We start from the raw sequence: 20,702 nt of genomic DNA, 5'->3' as shown, positions 1-20,702 counted from the left end.
CTCTCTCAAAAATAAACATTAAAAAAAATTTTTAAGACAGTAATGCAGTTCATAAGCTGACTTGTGGCTGTTCTAAGTGATAAGCCCTCTGTGATAGGGACCTTCATGGTCATGGGCAGCTAATGCTTTGTGGGCATGTGTTGTCTCTGCCACATTAAGCTCAGTGATGGATAGTAGGCAGAGCTCTGAGGTAAATTTGTTTCTATTTTTGCTTTTTAATTATATGTGACAACTCAAAGTATGAAACCAGCTGTGCTGATGTTAATAGTTCTGAAAGTCACAATGAAATTCACATTTACCTTTGGTGTTAAGCCAAACATGAACTCCATGTTGTCCCCAGAGTGAGTCATTTTAGAGAAGCCTAAGGTACTTTTGTAAACCACAGAAGTGTGGTGCATATATCCTCTTTGTAAACACAAGTCAGAAACCCAAAGATGTGTGTTTCTTCTCCTCCTTAGTTTTGAGTCAGATGTTGTAAGGAGACAGCTGGCCACCAGCTGAGACAGTTATAGGGGTGAAGACATATTTGATTGTTGGATCTTTTTGTTTAAATTGACATGATACTCCACTCACATAAAATTAACCACTTTAAACTGTACAATCAGGGGCGCCTGGGTGGCGCAGTCGGTTAAGCGTCCGACTTCAGCCAGGTCACGATCTCGCGGTCCATGAGTTCGAGCCCCGCCTCAGGCTCTGGGCTGATGGCTCAGAGCCTGGAGCCTGTTTCCGATTCTGTGTCTCCCTCTCTCTCTGCCCCTCCCCCATTCATGCTCTGTCTCTCTCTGTCCCAAAAATAAATAAACGTTGAAAAAAAAAAAACTGTACAATCAGTGGCATTTATTTTTTTTAATTTTTTAAATTGTATTTTTTTTATTTCTTTAATGTTTATTTTTGAGAGAGAGACAGAGAGCTTGAGCGAGCATGGGGGGTGGGGGTAGAGAGAGAGGGAGACACAAAATGTGAAGCAGCCTCCAGGCTCTTAAGCTGTCAGCATGGAGCCTGACTCAGGGCTCAAACCTGTACCATGAGACCATTACCTGAACTGAAGTCTGACCCTTAACTATCTGAGCCCCCCCCCCGCCCCCCGCCAGCACCCCTCAGTGGCATTTAATACTTTCACTATCTTATACAACTACCCCCTCTATCTGGTTTCAAAACATTTTACATCAGAAAAAAGTCCCGCCCCCAGTAGGCTTGGCTCCTGGATCTTGAAGTTTAAAACTATAGTTACCTTCCAAAACCATCCTTGAGAGCAAAAAACTCTCCCTTGACAGTAAACTGAAGCATGAATAGAGAGTCTTGACTCTAAGAGGATGAAAACCCACAGTTTTAGAATTCTTAATTCCTTTATTCCTTACTGCAGAACATTCAGAGGGCTGTTGCAGACCATTGTGAGCCTGAAAAAGAAGCAAGTGACTTCCCTGTATACTGGATTGGTCAAATCCACTGAGAGTAAATGAGATAGATGGCTTTTTTCTTCCTGGTTGCTTCGTGATTGAGATACCTGTTTTATCGATCATGAATTAGAATTAAGTCAACTAGATGTGCTGACCACCTAGTATGCATGCAGCTAAAAAGGACAGACTTTCTCATTAATATATGATTAAACAGTGTGCTTTAGGGGTGAAGGGAATTACCAACACGTTGTAGAAAAACACAATGGGATTGTGGGTTATAGATAAAGGTAAAATTTCCTTTTATCTACAGATGGAGACAAAAGGAAATTCTATGGGGTCTTTCGGGAAGCACAGATTTTAAAAGTTCAGACTGACAACAGGAGTGGGTGGAAGGCACTATAAATAGAAACACATGTGAAGAAAGGTGCAGAGGAGACAATAAGAACGAACATGGTTTAAGATAGTGAGGGGCTCTCCTTCCTTGCACAGAGGATCAGTGCAAAAAAAGACATGATGGGGTCAGTCTAGTTATGGACAAGCCTTTAAAAGAGGCCACATAAGGGGCACCTGGATGGTTCAGTAAGTTAAGCACCTGACTGTTGGTTTCAGCTCAGGTCATGATCTCACAGGTTTGTGGGTTCGAGCCCCCACGTCAGGGTCTGCACTGGCAATATGGAGACTGCTTGGGATTCTCTGTTTATCCTCTCTCTCTGCTCCTTCCCCACTCGCACTGTCTCTGTCTCTCTCAAAATAAATAAACTTAAAAAAAATGGGGCGCCTGGGTGGCGCAGTCGGTTAAGCGTCCGACTTCAGCCAGGTCACGATCTCGCGGTCCATGAGTTCGAGCCCCGCGTCGGGCTCTGGGCTGATGGCTCAGAGCCTGGAGCCTGTTTCCGATTCTGTGTCTCCCTCTCTCTCTGCCCCTCCCCCATTCATGCTCTGTCTCTCTCTGTCCCAAAAATAAATAAACGTTGGGGAAAAAAAAAAAAAAAAGAGAGAGGGGCGCCTGGGTGGCGCAGTCGGTTAAGCGTCCGACTTCAGCCAGGTCACGATCTCGCACTCCGTGAGTTCGAGCCCCGCGTCAGGCTCTGGGCTGATGGCTCAGAGCCTGGAGCCTGTTTCCGATTCTGTGTCTCCCTCTCTCTCTGCCCCTCCCCCGTTCATGCTCTGTCTCTCTCTGTCCCAAAAATAAATAAACGTTGAAAAAAAAAAAAATTAAAAAAAAAAAAAAAAAAGAGATACCAAATAATATGAATTTTGTATATTTGGCAGTAATCAAAATATGATTATGAAGTAGTGGAAAGTAATTGGCTAGAGAAAAAGCGTTTTGAATATATAACAAAGTCAGTCTTTAAATTCATTACAATCTCATTAAAATATTCCAGTAAGGTCTTTGGTGGAGATTGATAAGCTAATTCTAAAATATATTACAAATGTATAAGAGTCAAAAATAGCCAAGACAATCTCGAGGAAAATGAGTAAGGTTGAAGAATGTATCCTCCCAGAGAGTGAGACTTATGGAGCAGTAGTAATTATGATAGTGTGGTGTTGCCACAGACAGCCAGCTGGGTCAGTGGAACAGAATTAGAAGTCGTAGGTACACAGACACATACAGATGCTTGGTTTATGTCCAACATTATACTGCAAAACAATGGATTAAAAATATTATTTGCAGTAAATTAGGCAGGATCAATTGATATTAATAAGAAAAAAAAAGAATTTTGACCCCTATCTATGGCTGAACACAAAAATTAAGTTTAAGGGTATTGTAGATCTAAATGTGAAGGTTAAAAAAAGAAAGTTTTGCAACAGGGTTTCTCAAACTATCTGTACTAAAAAAACCTTATTTAATTTTTAAAATTTCTGACCCATCACAGACCAATATTTTAGAAAATAAAATGCTGCTAGGACATGTCAATGTCCAGTTGCTTTACAAGTTTCTTGACACCTACAATATCTCTATCTTCTCGTGAATTGGTAAACATTTTGCATAGACTGATACTATTTTATAGGCCACACCTTGAATACCATTTTTCTAGAAGGTAACTTGGGAAAATATATTCACGACTTTGGGATAGGCAAAGATCTCTTAAATAGGACACCAAAACCTAACCCTGAGTTTTCCAGTGAAGGAAAATACTGATATTATTAGACTGTAATAAATTTAAGAATTTCATTTTATCAAAAGGCACCAGTAAGGAAGTCATTCCCATTAAGGGACAGCCATGTCACAAAGTGGGAGCAGATATTTGCAATACACAGAACCAAAAGGAACGCAGACACTCCTATCCAAAATATATAAACAACTTTACACATCAGTAAGAAAAGGAAAGACTCCAGTGGGCAAAAGATTTTTAGCAGGCAATCACAAAAGAGGATAGCCAAATGGCTAAAAAGCATAGGAAAAGTGCTGAATCTCGGGGCACCTGGGTGGCTCAGTTGTTTGGCCATTTGACTTCAGCTCAGGTCATGATCTCGCACTCACGAGTTCGAGCCCCATGTCAGTCTCTGTGCTGACAGCCCAGAGCCTGGAGCCTGCTTCAGATTCTGTGTCTCCCTCTGTCTCGACCCCCTACCCTGCTCACGCTCTGTCTCTCTCTCAAAAATAAATAAACGTTAAAAAAACATTAAAAAAAAGTGCTCAATCTCATTAGTCATCAGGGAAATGCAAATTAAAATTACAGTGAGGTACTACCATCAACCCACTAGAAAGGCTTCACCGGAAAGGATCCAAAACCAGGTGACAGTGGAGTGCTATGCAATGATGAAAATGATCATCATCAACATGCGTACCTTTCACAACCATGACAGGGCGGGAAAGAAGCCAGACAGGAAAGTACTTCAGGTATGATTCCATTTTTATAGAGCTCAAAAAGAGGCCAAAGTAACCTATGATGTTTACAGGTAACACTGTGGTGATCTTTGGCAAGGAGGGAGGTAGTAACAGGGAGGAGATCAGAAGAGATTGTAGAGTCCTGGGAATGTTCTGTTTCTCGATCTGAGTGGCAGGAGTGGGTATGTGCAGTTTGTGAAAATTTATAGAGCTCTACACTTAGGGTCTGTGCACTTTTCTAGATATATAGAATAACTTCAATATAGTTGTTTATTTAAAAAAATCAACTGTATATGATGACACTTAATATTAGGAGAAGAGAAGGGGTTTTTGTTATTCCGTTTTAAAATATTTATTGAGAGCCCACGGTCAGGAGGCACCGGGCTTGCACTGAAGCCTACGGTCCTGTGGCAGAGCTGTGAACTATGTAAGTGCAGGTACATCGGAAACTATGAAATATCGGTAAATATAAGCCTGTGTTTCCTTACTTGACATCTCGGTGCTTCCTCCTGTGGTAGGACCTGTTTTTTCTAACATGCCATTCAAATCCTACATAAGAATTTCTCCTGTCAAGATTCCAGTTAAAGAACGAATCATAACATACCAAAAAAATGAGAAATAAAAACCATGTATATAATTGTGATGGATATGAATAAAGAAATTAGCGTGGTATTTGCCAGAAAGAGCTGGAGGTCCTGGACTGAGGGCAAAAGGCAGGAATGTCAGGAGGGAGAAGGGGGTGTAGTACAATGGCAGAAAGTGGTGAGACATACAGGTAAGATAAGGAGTTTGGCCCTTATCTTACGGGCAATAAGCCACTAAGTATTTAAAAGCAGGAAAGTGAGAGCTTTTTAAAAACTCACCCCAGTTGCTTTGTGCAGAGTGGACTGGAGAGACCAGGTAAGCCTGTAAGCAGGTAGGCCAACCAGGAGACCATTAGAGCCATTCAGGTAAGAGAGTTGGCTCTGACTTGGGCTGGGGCAGAGGAGACACATTGGATCCATAGTGCAGGACTTGGTGTGGGATTGGATATGGTGAGGGAAGGAGAGGAGGTATGAGGCATGACTCCTAGGTCTTGAACTTGAACAGTGAGAGGGTGTTAGCTTTCAGTGAGGTGAGGAAGACAGAGGAGGAAGCAGGCTTTACACGTAATGTGCTGGAGATACCCGTGAAATGTGTGTGTCGCGTATAAACCCTAATATTTAAGACAGATATTTGGGTTAGGACCATGACCCTGGGAGCCTTCAGGGTTAGAAAACATTTGGAGCCTCAGGAATGGACACCCCCCCCACCCCCCCCCCCCCAGCCCCGGGAGAGACTGTGAGGAGAGAAAAGAGGGACCTGGAAGTTAGCTGAGAAACTTCAGGTTTTAGAGCCGGGAAGAGCAGGCGAAAGTGAGGAGAGGGTGAGAACACAGAAACAGGTGACGATCGCCCTGGTCTTGTGTAATGTGAGCTTTGGGTTAAAGTGCAGTGTTGTTGCTCAGACTTGGGGGAAATTTGGAGTGGGAAAAATCGTGTTGAGGAAGAAAGTAATGAATTCTGCTTTCAATATAGAGTCATAGACTCAGACTCACACTGAGCAAGCTCCCCTCCCGGACTGCAGATGAGCCCAGTGAAAGCCAGAAGGATTGACGAACTCGTTCAAATTCATTTACGTTAGTGACACAATGGTTTTGAAACCAGAAACTGCCTGGCATTCATTCCAGTCCTTTCATTTCGGAACCTGTTTGCTGGTTAAAGGACTTCCATGTGAATTATCTTCATTAATCTCAACCCATGTGAGACTCAGCTAATGACACGATGCCTCAGTCCAAAAAAGTACATACAGGAGTGTGATTCCACAGTCTTCTCCACAGGCACTGATGGATGAGATTCTCATGCTTCAAGAGGAGATCAGTGAGCTCCAGTCGTCTCTGGCGGAAGAACTGGTGTCCCAGTCTCCCGAGTCCGACCCCGCGGAACAGCTGGCCTTGCAGTCCACACTCACCGTCTTAGCCGAGCGGATGTCCACCATCAAGATGATGGCGTCAGGGAAGCGACAGCTTTTGGAGGTAACAACCCTGAAGGTGCCGCTCGCGTCCAAATTAACTCTTCAAGTTGTGTTGCCAAGCATGCGGGTTTTTTACGTGATCTACATTTTTATAGTTTCCCACTCAGAAGAAGCTGGTATTGTGTGTGTCTCAAGGAGGGTCTCATGAATAGAGCACTGAGTGGACAGCCATGAATGTGTCTTTTCACCACTTTCTGACTCATTTCAGCATGAAAAATTGAGAATGCGTAAAGGAAAACTTGGTAGACATGAGCCTTGTGAAGAATAATTGTAAAAGGTTTGCATAAGGGTTTGCTATGTTTGAATAAAAAGCATTTTATGAGTAGTATTACTAATACGCTGAAGAATAAATCCTTAGTCATTCTTAGCCAATTCGAGCGCGTTAGTTCATGAAAATAGTTTTGCAATTCTGGTTCTCGTGTTACTTCAACATTATTTAATAGATAAATTTTGGTAACAATAACATGGGTTAAAAAATAAGTTATTTTGCTTTTTCTTTGTTCCCTTGTAATTCCTGGTCCTAAACATACATGATGTTCATGTTGTGGCTCCTATAAATTAGACAAGAGATCTCTTTAAGGACATTTAGAGTGTCTCTCTCCTTGTATCTTCAGGGTCAAATAGCTTCTCTGGCACATAATCAGTTCTCAATACATTTCTTATTAAATGGACTTAACATTATGTTTTCTATCTGCTGGTTATGCCATAATTCAGTAGAACACGGACCTGTTGTTGGAGTGTATAGGCTCTTGCCAGTTTTACCTATTATAAGATTCATCAAATCATATATTTGTGTATTTTTTGTTTGGGAGACATTTAAAATCAATGTGTCAGCTTTGTTTAATCTCCGTTTTCAACTATTCAATAAAAATTTTAATTTAAAAAATAACAACAGGGGGCGCCTGGGTGGCTTGGTCGGTTAAGCATTCGACTTTGACTCGGGTCATGATCTCGCAATTCGTGAGTTCGAGCCCCACGTCGGGCTCAGTGCTGACAGCTCGGAGCCTGGAGCATAGTTCCAGATTCTGTGTCTCCCTCTCTCTCTGCCCCTCCCCTGCTCATGCTCTGTCTCTCTGTGTCTCTCAAAAATAAATAAATGTTAAAAAAAAAATGTGGAACAGACCAAAAACTCTTATAAAAAAAAAATAACAACAGTAGTAAGTCATTAAGGAACTAATTTTTAAAATAAGGTGTTTAGAGTACTTACCTTAAGAATTCCTTTTTTAACTCATTAATATTCTCCGTCATCACTCTAGGAAATCTGTGTGGAGTTTTAAAATGAAGTGATGGGCTTGGATTTTTTTTTCTTAAATGTGAATTATTTGCCATCAGTGAGAAAACCCAGAGATGTAACCAAAAAATTTGAATTTCTGTCTTCACTCAAGAAACTTGTCGCCTGAAACACCCCCCACTTCCTGTAGGGGGTGACTTGCTTTAAGCTGTGTGCTGGTGCCCTGACCGTGCTTGCCACTGTCCCCGCCACTCCTTGCAGTTCCCCAGACACGTATCTATTGCCGTTTACCGCCTTATGCCATTGTTTTCTTCTAATGCTTGGTCTGTTTCCATTATTCGCATTATTTGCCCAGCCCTGTAGGTATATTACATAAGACACCTAACCTTAATCTTACCTGAACCTTTAGGCGCACATGAGAATCGTCGGAAAAGCTTTATCAAAATACTAATCCTGAGACTCACTTCCAGAAATTCTCATTTATTGCTCTGAGATGCGGCCTAAGCATGTTTGTTTTGTTTTGTGTTTTTAAGTTTCACACGGGATTCTGACGAGCAACTGGGGCTAAGAAACTGGTTCTATTGTGTTGAACCCTGACTGTACCTCTCAGTGATCTGTGTCACATTCTACTTAATTCATTAGGAGAAGTTAAATGATCAGCTTGAGGAACAGAGACAGGAGCAGGCCCTGCAGAGGTACCGCTGTGAAGCCGACGAGCTGGACCACTGGCTCCTGAGCACCAAGGCCACTCTGGACACCGCACTGGGTACAGCCCAGGAGCCTATGGACATGGAAGCCCAGCTGGTGGATTGCCAGGTACAAAAATGGTCTGGAGGAGATACTCCAACAGCACCAAGTACTTTGTTTAAGCACAGAAAACGTAATAGGAAAAAGACTTGGTGTGGATGTATGATTTTTTTCACAAGCCATACCTTTGTATGTTTGGAGTAGAAAAACAATACCTTATAAAAGCTTAAATGAAATCCAAAATTGGACTTAGTCTTTTGAAAAATTTTGCCAGTAGTATCTACTCTTTAGAAAATTTTCAGCTTTGGGGCACCCAGGTGGCTCAGTGGGTTAAGCTTCTGACTGGCTCAGGTCATGATCTGGTGGTTTGTGAGTTCCAGCCCCGCATTAAGCTCTGTGCTGACAGCTCAGAGCCTGGAGCCTCCTTCAGATTCTGTGTCTCCTCTCTCTGTCCCTTCACGTCTCTCTGTCTCAAAAATAAGTAAAACATTAAAAAAAGTTTAACTTCAGCTTCCTAAAGGACATTTTTTAAAGACCATAAATACCCAAAACACTTATGGTATCTATATTTAGTGGCTAGTAAAGAATACAAACCCAATGAAAAGAATTAGTATCAGCCAATCAGACTGTGGATCAACACAGCAAGGGGTGTTCCTAGGTGCTCTACTGCAATTTTGGTTCTAATTCTGATATATTACTTGGACAACAGTATGCGTGAGTTGATATTTCTCCTAATTGCAATCAGAAAATATGCAAACATTGTTAGTGAACACTATCTTTTTTTCTTAATGTGTAGCACGCTATTTTGATCATTCCTTTAGTGATTTGGGATTTACTATGATATTGATCATTAGAACTTGGATTTTTATATTTTTCAGGCAACTTATCTATGTGTATTCAAAGCATTGTTATTCTCTGCCTTGATGACAGAGAATAGAGGACCACATGTAAATGTTTTCTATTCTTTGGATGATCTTTTCTAAAGTTTCCTTGCTGAAAAGAAACATCCATTTTTAGCACTCCCTTCTAGTGCTTAAAATTAGCACATGTACTAACTAGCATTCCAAAATTATGTTTTACCATTACTCCCACCTCTCCCTTTTGGATGTCTCTATTTTTATAGCTGTGTGTAAAGTCCACAATTCAGTTAATATATTTCAGGATACTTATGAAGTATTCAAATGGTATTTTGATGACATTTTTAGAAACCAGAAGTAAATGGAACCATACAAGTACCCAACAGTTCCTCACTCAGTTAAAATCTGGTGTTTAAGCCAATTGTGTAATTATAACTGTGGCTATTACTAGGGTCACATTATGACTTTTGGGACCCTCAGCACTTTGCTTCTGTGGGCTCTGCCTCTATAAAAGTGCTAAATATTTTATTTTTATAACTGCCTTGGTACAAAGACTAATATGAGCCAGGGTGGATTCATTGTTACATATTCATTATTTTATTCATTTTTCTCTTCTGATTTTGAAAGAAATTAAAATTAAGATTTTTATTGGGCCTCTAAAAGTATCATGAGCCCTCAGCATTGTGGTAACTCGGCCTAATGGAAAAGTCTGTCCTTCGTAGAATTATATTAGTTTCTCAAAAATAATCTTTAGGAAATCATCCTTTAAACCCCATTTCATTAAACATTTCACACTTCCACTTAGTTCTAGTTATTTGGTTCAAGCCTATATTCTTAAAGGGTGGTGGCAGTTTTTCTGATTTTGCATAAGGAAATAAAATATCTTTCCTCATTAATAAATTATTTACTTGCATATAAATTAGAGAGTTAAGGAATATAAGAACAGAATGATTTGTGTAGAAAATAAAATGGCTGTTACTGGTTTAGCTTTGATGTTTTTATTTTGTTCTTGTTTTAGTTTTATTTTATTTCCATTCAAATTTTATTCTTCGGGGTTTTTTTAATGTAATTTATTGTCAAATTGGCTAACATACAATGTGTACAGTATGCTCTTTGTCTTTGGGATAGATTCCCATGGTTCATCACTTACATACAACACCCAGCGCTCATCCCAACAAGTGCCCTCCTCGATGCCCATCACCCATTTTCCAAAGACGGAGGGAGGCAAACCGTAGGAAACTTTTAAATACAGAGAACAAACGGGGGATTGACGGTGGCTGTGGCAGAGGGGAAAATGGGTGATAGTTTTTGTTTTAAATCTTACCTTGGAGGAAGGGAGACTATTTTGCTCCTTCTTGGGATTTAGCTTCTATTTGAGAAGAAAAGGCAAGCCTTCGAGAGTAGTCACAGAAAGTGAAAGTAAAATTCTTACGAAAACTTTTAGAAATGTAAGCTTAAAAATACATTATGTACAAAAAACATTGAAAACCAAGAAATAAAAGCCAATCTGAAAAGGAAACAGAAAAAAAAAAACAAAACACAAAGCAGCAATGTCTTAAAAGAGAGAATCATCTTTAAACTGACAAGAAAGTGTTGATCATATGATGTCTTTACTGCTAATAGTCATAAGCGTCACAGTCTCACACTAAAATAATAACATAGTTATAATAATGGGATAACACTAAGGAATGGTCTTTTCTCCTTATCCATGCTTTCCTGGTACTTTTGCAATATGTTTTCCACTATATAGTATCTAATCTTAAAGGAGAGAAATATTAGGAAGCTCAAGGAATCTTTAAAAATCTGTAACTACTCTTCAGGTCTGTCAGAAAAGTAGGAAAAAACCATGAAGTCCTCTTCTTTTGGTGACAGGAAGTGTGATGTTTATCTTTGAGAAACGACATTTGCAGCGGCTGGCGGGATGCGTGAATTTCATCCATATTTCTGTCGTTCCAGAACATGCTAGTGGAAATCGAGCAGAAGGTGGTGGCCTTATCGGAGCTGTCGGTCCACAATGACAATCTGCTGCTGGAGGGCAAGGCCCACACCAAGGAGGAGGCAGAGCAGCTGGCCGTGAAGCTGAGAACCCTCAAGGGCAGCCTCCTGGAGCTGCAGAGAGCCCTACATGACAAACAGCTCCTCATGCAGGTGAGGGCTCCAGCCATCCACAGTGGGACAGGGCCACAGCACCTCCCAGTCCTGGCTCACTGCTGCCCGCCTTCCCCAGCCTGGGGTCCACCAAGGGAGAGCTGGGGAATGATACATACTTGGGTACACTTCCACTTTCCACAAACTTTGGCCTAGGTTTTCCAATAGGTTTTGTAAGGACTGTTTGAATCTGTAGACCTGAAGATGGCAGGATAGGAAAACAAAAGAAAATGAAAACAAATACCCAAATTTAGCAGCTATGCTGTTTAAAAAAATTTGTTTTTAAATGTTTGTTTATTTTTGAGAAAGAGAGAGGGTGTGTGAGCAGGGGAGGGGCAGAGAGAGAGGGAGACACAGAATCTGAAGCAGGCTTCAGGCTCTGAGCTGTCAGCACAGAGCCCAGTGTGGGGCTCGAACTCACAAACTGCAAAATCATGACCTGAACTGAAGTCGGACGTTTAACCGACTGAGCCATCCAGGTGTCCCACAACTACACTTTTTTGAAAAGTATTTAAACATAGGTCATAGATTAAGATATTTAATAACATTTTTTCCATGTTTCTTTCATTCTCCTACATTCTACTTTTCAGAAATACTCAGACTTTTTAATTTAGGGCTCATACCTCTAACATTGTCATATATTCCAGGTGAATTAAACATTTTTACTCTCATGTAGTGACCTTATTGTTCCCTAATAGTGATTTTCATTTTATATCACTGGAGCTTTTGGGGGGATAATATTTGCCTAGTATATCCTTTAACTTTCCTTTGATCTCACCTTTCAGCGTCCTTAGGTTTTAGATTTGCTTTGTAAGAAAACATTTGGCTATACTTTGTTGGTTTTAAACATTTATCTAATCAGAAAATCTCTGACTTTTAAAGGACAGGGTTAGTTCATTTAAATTTACTGTGATTACTGATATGTGTAGACTTCTATTAGCTTACTTTTTGGTTTTGGTTTTTGTTCTCCTCTTTCTATTCTTTTTTTCTTCTTTTCAACCTTTAAGTGGTTGAATAATTTTCCCCCCAATATCTACTCTTTACCACTCATACCTAAAAATTCTTTTGTTTCTTTTTAATGTTTATTTATTTTATTTTTGAGAGAAAATGCATGCACATTTGAGAACGGGAGGGGCAGAGACAGAGGTAGAGAAAGAATCCCAAGCAGGCTCTGCTCTGCCAGCATGGAACCCAATCTGTGAGATCATGACCTGACCCAAAATCCAGAGTCACATGCTTAACCAACTGAGTGACTCAGAATCCCTAAGTTTAAGTTATTCTTAACTAAAATGCTATGCTTTTGGATTGTAACACAAGGATACAAAATGTGAGAAAATGATTCCGGGTTTACCTGGAATACAATAAATGTGAAAATAACCGTAATATTCCAAAACTGAAGAGTTAGGAGCAGCTAATTTAATCTTACCATATATCAAAGTACGATATTACAATAATTAGAATAGTTTGACATCAGCCCCGTAAATAGATGAACAAAAAATATTACAGAATAAATATTCCAGAAAGAGACCCCATTATTTAAGGAAAATTGATTAATGGTAAAGGTAACATTTCAGATCAGTGGATAAAATAATAAGAAAGCAATAGGTGAACCACTTGAAATATGATAAAATCGATGTTTTATCCCATTCTTTACAGGAAGAAAAAAAAAAAAAAGCATCACAGAGGTACCAAGTATTTAAACCTGAAAAGTTCTGGATATATGGGTATTTAAAAAAAAAAAAATCTTAGGATGGGAAGGATCTTTGCTGGTATGCCCCAAACCCAGAATTTTAGTTTCTGTAGGACCAAAATGAAAAATGAAACAGTTCTGTATGACCAGAAAAATGGAACTAAATGAAAAGACATAGACAAATAAAGAAGAAACTGTATAAATCACATGACAAAGAATTAATTCCCTTAAGTTCTACAAATCTTTTGTAAATCAGTAAGAAGAGGTCACAGAATAGAAATACGGGCAAAAGTAGGAAGGGACCATTCAAATGAGGAGAAATACAAATGGCCAATGAACTAATGAAAATATATTTGGTTAAACATTGGTTAAATAAATGCAAACAAGGACGAAATACAGCTTTTCACCTTAAATGTACATACTTAAAAATGTACATGCGGGCCCCTGGATGGCTCAGTCAGTTGAGCATTGGACTCTTAGTTTGGCCTCAGGTCATGATCCAAGGGTCGTGGGATTGAGCCCTGCATTGAGCCCAGGGTCTGGCTCTGTGCTGAGCCTAGAGCTTGCTTAAGATTCTCTCTCTCTCTCTCTCTCTCTCTCTCTCTCTCTCTCTCTTTCTCTCTCTCTGTCTCTTCCCCCTCCCCCTTTCTCCCCCTCTGCCCCTTTCACCCTTCTAGCATGCTCTCTCTCTCTCTCTCTCTCAAAAATAAATAAATAAATAAAACCAAAATGTGCAATCTGACTTTATAGATTAAAGCAAAAAGTAAAGCATTAAAAATATTCAAATTAGGGAGTAGGGAATATGCAAATTTTAAAAAATTAATTAAAAACTAAAAATATTAAAATTGAACAGAATGAGAATGCTTTTCTAACTGTAAAAGTTTATAGTAATATACTTGGTTTTATTAAAAAGTATTACTAATCTAATACATAATGCTTCCCCCCACCCCCCCAATGGTGGTATATAAATGAACTTGACTTCTAAAGGAACCAAATCAGAGGGAGAGACTTCAAGGTTTCACATCTGGTAATAGTTATTATTTAGAAGGCTGTGATTGTGCCCTACCCCTAGAGGCAGGGAGGAAGGGAAGGGACAACCTGATATGCAGGTGGCACAGGTCAGGATTAAAAGGGGGTTGGCGGGGTGGTGGTGGGAGGATAAGGGCACAAATTCCAGGGCCTCAGGACCTGGGAAGGGAATATAAATGAGCAAAGCAGGCCCAGTCAGGGGCTTGGCAAGCTGGTCTCATGTCAGAGAAGCAGCAGTTACTGAGCTCCAACTATTGTCATATAAGAGTTTACAAGCAGCATTGCTAGACCTTCCAGACAAGGGACATTTGGATTTATATCTAAAACATCTCCACTTAATTTTAAAACTTAGTGCCAAACAGAAGTCGGACTAAGTTCTTAGACCATCACTTTGGGGCTATTCTTTCAGTCTTCCCATCCTGGTATACCACCAGCAGTCAACCAGGTGACCTAGGGCAAGATCCTTGAACTTGGCCTCAACCTTTCTGACAGATCAGTTTTCTTACAAATCAGTTTCTCATCTGTAAAATAGGGATCTTAATAGTGTATTCAGGGGCTCCTGGGTGGCTCAGTCGATTAAGCACCTGACTTCAGCTCAGGTCATGATCTCATGGTTTGTGAGTTTGAGCCCCATGTCGGGTTCTGTGCTGACAGCTCAGACTTGGAGCCTTCTTCGGATTCTGTGTCTCCCTCCCTCTCTGCCCTCCCCTGTTCACTCTCTGTCTCCCTCTCTCTCTCTCAAAAATAAATAAACATTAAAAATTTTTTTATCGTATTCAGCTTTTAAAATTCTGAGGATTTTAATGCATGTAAGGTTCACAGTAAGTGCTCAAATAGCAGTGACTATAATAATTAAAAACAACCACATCTTTTGGGAGGAAAGGAACTCCTGACATGCTGAAAAGTTAAGTTTGAGATGGCATGGGGCAGGGCTGAGCTCCCTGAAAGCCTGGGTACTCACACCCAGCAGATCCTTGCCATGGCCACGGGGATTCTTCATACTGAGTAAGATCCTGTCTTTGCCCACGAGTGGAAGGATTTGCTGAGGATACCGCTATAAAAAGTATAAATACTGGAAAATGTGGTAGCGTTTCACTGAATTGAAACTGATTATTGTTTGTTTTTAAGTATCTATGAATTCCCTCATCTTTAGTCTAATGAGTCTCCAGCATAGAAAATACGGATTTTCCTTTTTTTACAATTAGAGCCATTTGAAGAGATTATTTTTCCAACTGTAGGAATAACAGGAGCCCTGTTTACATTATTATTACCATGAGAAGGATCATTTGCCTTCAAAATTCAGAGTTGACCTGAAATTAACGAATGTTGATTGGGGAAAAAAAATCTTCCATTGAACGTACATGTCGGTGAGGTTGTACCCTCCACTCGGGGTTTGCGTGATTCAAGATGGCTGGAGTTGTGTGCCCATAAGCACACCATTTCTCAGTGCCACTTGCCTACAAAATGGTCATATCCGTCATGACCATATTTTTAACTAATTGGACTTCTGTATGTATCAAAGAATAACCAGTCCCTTTAGTTCCCCACCTACCCCAAATAGGTTCCTTCTCTTTGTGAAGGGACATAGACGTAAGGGCATGTAATGCTGTCTCCTAAATTACATGGTATCTTTCCTCATAAAAAGTTTAAGTTATTTTCAACATTATCAGCTTTTGAAGGAGCAGAAAGTTTACCCAATATAAATAATGAAATGCTTTATAAAGAAATGTTTTATTTAATGTTTAGCATTTCCAATCCTCACTAATCTTCTAAAGAATGTTCCTGGCAAAAGTGATTACTTTTCTAGTATTTCCAAATTAAACAGCTTATGTAGCCCCACCCTAGGGGAACTCTCGTGACAGGCTGCCTTACTTCCTATTTCCTAAGTAGGAGAGATGACGGGTTATCAAACCTTTTAGCACATAATTACCATTATTCTATTCCTTCTGTCAGTGCCTTCTCATCCCAAGGGGAAAGGGAATGAAATTTGAACTGTATTCTTAATCATTTTTTGTTTCCTGTGGTCCAAGTCTTATGTTTCAAAATGACTGAATCAGTCAAAGAAAAATTTACTAGCTGAAAAACGGAACCAAACCACATAGAAAATACATCCTAACATCTGCTTTTGATGCTTCTTAATTTTTGTTTCTCTAAAGCTGTGGATTCAATTAGTGAAATACGACTCCTCTTAGATTTTAAATCTTAGATTCTGAATATGTGTCTGTGCATGTAAAAGTAGTTAAGCTGTTCTTAAGCTCTAACATTTCAGTTGTCATTTTTCCAAGCAGAAATTTGGTGTGAGGAATTGGAAAAAAAAAAAAAAAAAAGTCTCTCAGTTGGACAAGAGTAACCTGCGTAGAAGGGTGAGGTGGTGCCCCTAAAGAACTCACCACATGAGTCTCCAGGCTGGACTTTGAAAACAAACCTTTGCTAAAGAGCAAAGCAGAGGCGAAGTGAGTGGGTCCCACAAGAGTCAGCAGATCGTGGCCATGACCACTGTTTTGTCAGCTGGGACAGCTTTCAGCCTGGTACACTGACTTCCTTGGGGTCATTCTCTGCAGGTCCCTCTTGACCTGCTATTTCATCCTTACCAGAAGAGCCAGGATCTTGCAGAGTTTATGTTGGGTATATGGTGCATTCTCAGATGGGAGAGAATCTGTTTCATGCAGAAATTTACGGGCTTCAGTGCTGAAGAGTACCCATGCACCCCATACCTCCCACCTTCAGGAAAATCACTGTTTTTCTGTACGAGGCATTCCTGGGGGAGTGGGTATATACTAAACTGGGTGTCACTGGTCTCCCATTCTGAAGGTCCTGTGAAATGCAAATTGCATACTTTAGACCAATGGCATCCCCACTGTTCTGTATGAGCCATAGTCTCTTGCTGGGAAGACGGATCCTCTTAAAGGAAAGGAAGTTAGCTCAGAATCTGGGAGAAGATTATGTATAATATTACCTGTGGGGTTCACAGTTTCTGTGCATTCACTGTACTTCAAGAAGCGATACCAACATTGCAAAGTTCATGACCTCCACGTTATCTCAAACACTTTGCAATTTAATCGTAAAATTCTAATGAAGAAGACAGAACGGTAAACAACTCCATGTATTTCCCTGAAGATTTAGTGTAGAATTCTGAAAATAAGAGGAAGAGAAGGGTCTTTGTGAGAAGTCACACTGGATGACTGGAGCGGCCAGATGCCATTCTTTGGTCAGATTTGATAGTGAAGATCCCAAGGTCTGGAGCCGGAGGGCAGGACCGCGCCTCTGTGGAAGCCACCTATAAACTGTCTTTCTCTGCCCTCACACTCCAGCCACATTGGCCCCTTCACTGGCTTGCTGTCTTTGAGATGCCAGATTTCTTTCCCCTCATGGTCTTTGCTCCCGCTGTTCCCTCTGCCTGGAGGGCCCTCCACCTCACCTAGGTCTTTGCCAGGCAGGCGGTTTCTCATCATTCAGGGCTCAGTGCAGTTGTCTCTTCTCCAGGTGTTTTCCCTGACCAGCCTAGGAAACCTTCCCCTTCACATTCTTTCTCCGCCGCACCCCCCCCCAACCCCACCGCCACCCTTTTTTGTATGTTTATTTATTTATTTGGAGAGAGACAGAGACAGTGCAAGTGGGGGAGGGGCAGAGAGTGAGGGGAGAGAGAGAGAGAGAGAGAGAGAGAGAGAGAGAGAGAGAAAGAGAGAAAGAGAGAGAGAGAATCCCAAGAAGACTCTGTGCTGTCAGTGCAGAGCCTGATGCGGGAGCTCAAACTCATGAACTATGAGATCATGACCTGAGCTGAAACCAAAAGTTGGACGCTTAACCGACAGAGCCACCCAGACTTTCTAGTTTCATGTTCTTTGCAGCTCTCAACTTATCTTGTTTGTTTATTGTCTGTCTCCCCAGCAGGGCCCTTGTCTGGCTTCTTGGCAGAATATGCCTAGAACAGTGGCTGACACACAGCACATGCTTATGTAATAAGTAGTTAGTGAATGAGTTACATGAAAATAGTGTAATTTATCCTTTGACATATACATACATGTGAGGAGAAAAGCTCTCGTTCTGAACTGATGCCATCCTGGTAATGCACTATTAGAGGGCCTTTCAAATTCCATCAGAATAATCAAGCAGGAAAGATGAACTCTTGCCTAGGTAATGAGTAATTACTCCTGTCTTTCTCCTTTAGCCAAACATTATCCAAGCCACCAGTGGCACCAGATGACAGTGGGGTCTGGTCTGGGTGGTGATAGTAGAGGAAGTGAGATCTAGAGTTATATTCTCATGGAAAACATCCTGGAATATCTGGCGACCACATCAGTCAGCTAAAAAGCCTAGCCTCTAAGTAGACAGTTTCCTCCTCAAATATTTGAGTATAATCATCTATTTATTGTTCTCCTTTCTGCAAATACCATAAATCCAATGGGTTTTGTGTTACCTTTTTTTTTGTTTTTTTCCATTGTGGTTTCATGTCCGAATGGATCTACTTGGGTATCATTATACAGACCACACTAAAGTAGCATTTACTCCATTTGGTTAAGGTTTTTCTGTGGGGAGTATGACTCTTGAATTCTGCCTCATTAAAAGCAGGGAACAGCCCAAGAGAAGGAGGAGAGCCACGCCGACCTCACCGCCAGTCAGAGCCCCGGTGTCCAGGAATGGCTGGCCCAAGCACGGACTGCATGGGCCCACCAGCGACAGAGCAGTCTCCAGCAACAAAAAGTAAAGCATTTCTGACCTCTCTGCCAAGCAGACACCTTGAGAGAAATGTTTTAGATGGACAAGTTACTTCTGGACTGAACCCCCTTTATCTTCTCTTTGGACAGAAACGAGGCCTGGCTAACTGTTTCAGCATACTTTCTTATGAGCACTAGAGTGGTTGGTCCTTTTCTTTAAGAAAAGCTTGTGCTCAGGTTTACAAAACGCGTGACTCAATGATAATCTGCCTTATGAAGGTTACCTACCCTATTTTCACCTTTGCCCTAATTTGAGCCTATCTTAGGAAGGCCTTTGAGAATTGGCCAAAGCCTGAGTTCCATGTTTTTTAAAACTCCGTTAAAACCGCAATTTATTTTTCACTTTTATGTAGATACCATCACAAAATAGGATTGCAAATTATTGGATAGTGAAACAAACAAGCTTTGTTGAGTAAGAATGATTTCTCATTGATACCTTCTCATTGCTATGCTATGGGGCATAGCAAAATCTTTTATTTTCTCAAACAGAAAAGACATTTTTTCATAAGTAGTAAAAAAGCAAAGCAAATCCATTGATTGTTCAATTTATCAAGGAAGTGGGGATTTCAAGGATTTGTCTCAGTCAGAATAGGCAGTATTGTGCACCACTTGAGGGCGCCATTGTCTAGCAGAATTTTTTTTCCTTTTTTCTTCCCCCCCCCCCCCCCCGCCCCCCACAGGATTTTTCGGATATCTTTTATCAAAGTCAAAGAAAGGTATAGAGTATTTTGGAGGCATGTTTGTGCATTTACCTAAACCACACCTTTTATGCAACTTCCAAACTTGTACACTTAACTACAGGAGTTGTCTGAGAATTTTCGAGACATAGAACCATGATTATAGGGAATAATCACAAAGTACCTAATATTTTCATTTCTCCTTTTCCTTGAGCAGGAGTTGGAACAGGAATTAGCAGAGCAGAAGAGCCTCCTGCGGTCAGTAGCCAGTCGTGGAGAGGAAATTCTCACCCAACACTCCACTGCAGAGACCTCTGCTGGTATTGGGTATGTTTCAAAACACTTTCTCCCAACTTGCCCTGATTGGAAGAAATGTAAACGTCTCACTCAAAACTTTATTTTAAGCATCTGCGAAAATTTAGGCATTTTGTTTTCACTTTATGATATTAAATTTACTTGCATTTAGAACCTTTGCTGTGCAGTGTGAGTGTAGCTAGTAATTATGATGGCTGATGGCCGACTTGTTTGCCCTCTTTCCAGGATGCTGAGCATGTCTATCCAAAGAAGATGCTTATGATTTTATTTTTTATTATTTATTTATTTATTTATTTATTTATTTATTTATTTATTTAAAGTTTGTTGATTTGAGAGAGCATGAGCAGGGAAGGGGCAGAAGGAGAGAGGGAGATAGAGAATCCTAAGCAGGTTCGGCACTGAGCCTGGGGCTTTATCTGACAAATGCAAGATCGTGATCTGAGCCAAAATCAACAGTCAGACGCCTAACCAACTGAGCTACCCAGGCACCCTAAGTTAATTTTTTAGAATCAAATAAGAAATGCATTCTAAAATCAGGTCCAGTGTGTTTCCAACTCAACGATTATAACCAACTGCGAAAGTGTTTTCTGTAAAAGAACTTGTCTATCCCAGCATCACTCTGAAAAATACATGCATGTGCCTTCTACATGTCTTGATTTTTCTTGATGATGTGTGTCTATAACTTCTACATGGAAAGTCATTGAGTTTTGAGAACTGGTTTGGAATGTGAGACTGAAAGTCTCATACACAGAAAAGTGTTAAAAGAAAAATTAAGGAAGTTGGAGAATTTTCAACTTGAAGATGCTGGTTTAAAAGGCAGGAAGGAAAAGGAACCACAGCAGAGTTGAAATCTCCCTGCGTTTTGAGTCCGGTCTGGGTTTTACACCAGCTCTACAGATGTTACTGTGGAAAAGTAACTCAACTCTGAACTTCAGTTTGCTCATCTCTGGGATTAAAGTGATAATCAACTACCTCCATTTTATTTTTATTTTTTTTAATTTTTTTTTTCAA

The 20,702-nt window shown here is 40.5% G+C and overlaps 1 protein-coding gene across 22 annotated transcripts in view; it reads left to right on the top strand.

The window, feature by feature from the left end:
• SYNE1 (spectrin repeat containing nuclear envelope protein 1) overlaps positions 1-20,702 on the top strand; it is a 482,603-nt gene that overhangs the window by 326,063 nt on the left and 135,838 nt on the right. For 14 of the 22 annotated variants that reach the window (XR_006717653.1, XM_045500062.1, XM_045500061.1 and 11 more), the window contains 5 exons: positions 6,077-6,283; positions 8,156-8,329; positions 11,074-11,265; positions 18,551-18,685; positions 19,594-19,703. Coding sequence is in view for 21 of the 22 variants with exons in the window: in XM_045500062.1 (XP_045356018.1) it covers positions 6,077-6,283; positions 8,156-8,329; positions 11,074-11,265; positions 18,551-18,685; positions 19,594-19,703 (818 nt within the window). In the remaining variant the exon portion in view is untranslated. The remainder of the gene's footprint in view (positions 1-6,076; positions 6,284-8,155; positions 8,330-11,073; positions 11,266-18,550; positions 18,686-19,593; positions 19,704-20,702) is intronic. The other 8 variants (XM_045500054.1, XM_045500059.1, XM_045500053.1 and 5 more) reach the window with 3 other exon arrangements.

The sequence above is a fragment of the Leopardus geoffroyi genome, chromosome B2 (genome assembly GCF_018350155.1).
Source record: "Leopardus geoffroyi isolate Oge1 chromosome B2, O.geoffroyi_Oge1_pat1.0, whole genome shotgun sequence".
In the NCBI taxonomy this organism is placed as follows: Eukaryota; Metazoa; Chordata; class Mammalia; order Carnivora; family Felidae; genus Leopardus; species Leopardus geoffroyi.
Note: the sequence above shows the minus strand (reverse complement) of the source record. Positions and strands in the feature narration are given on the sequence as shown.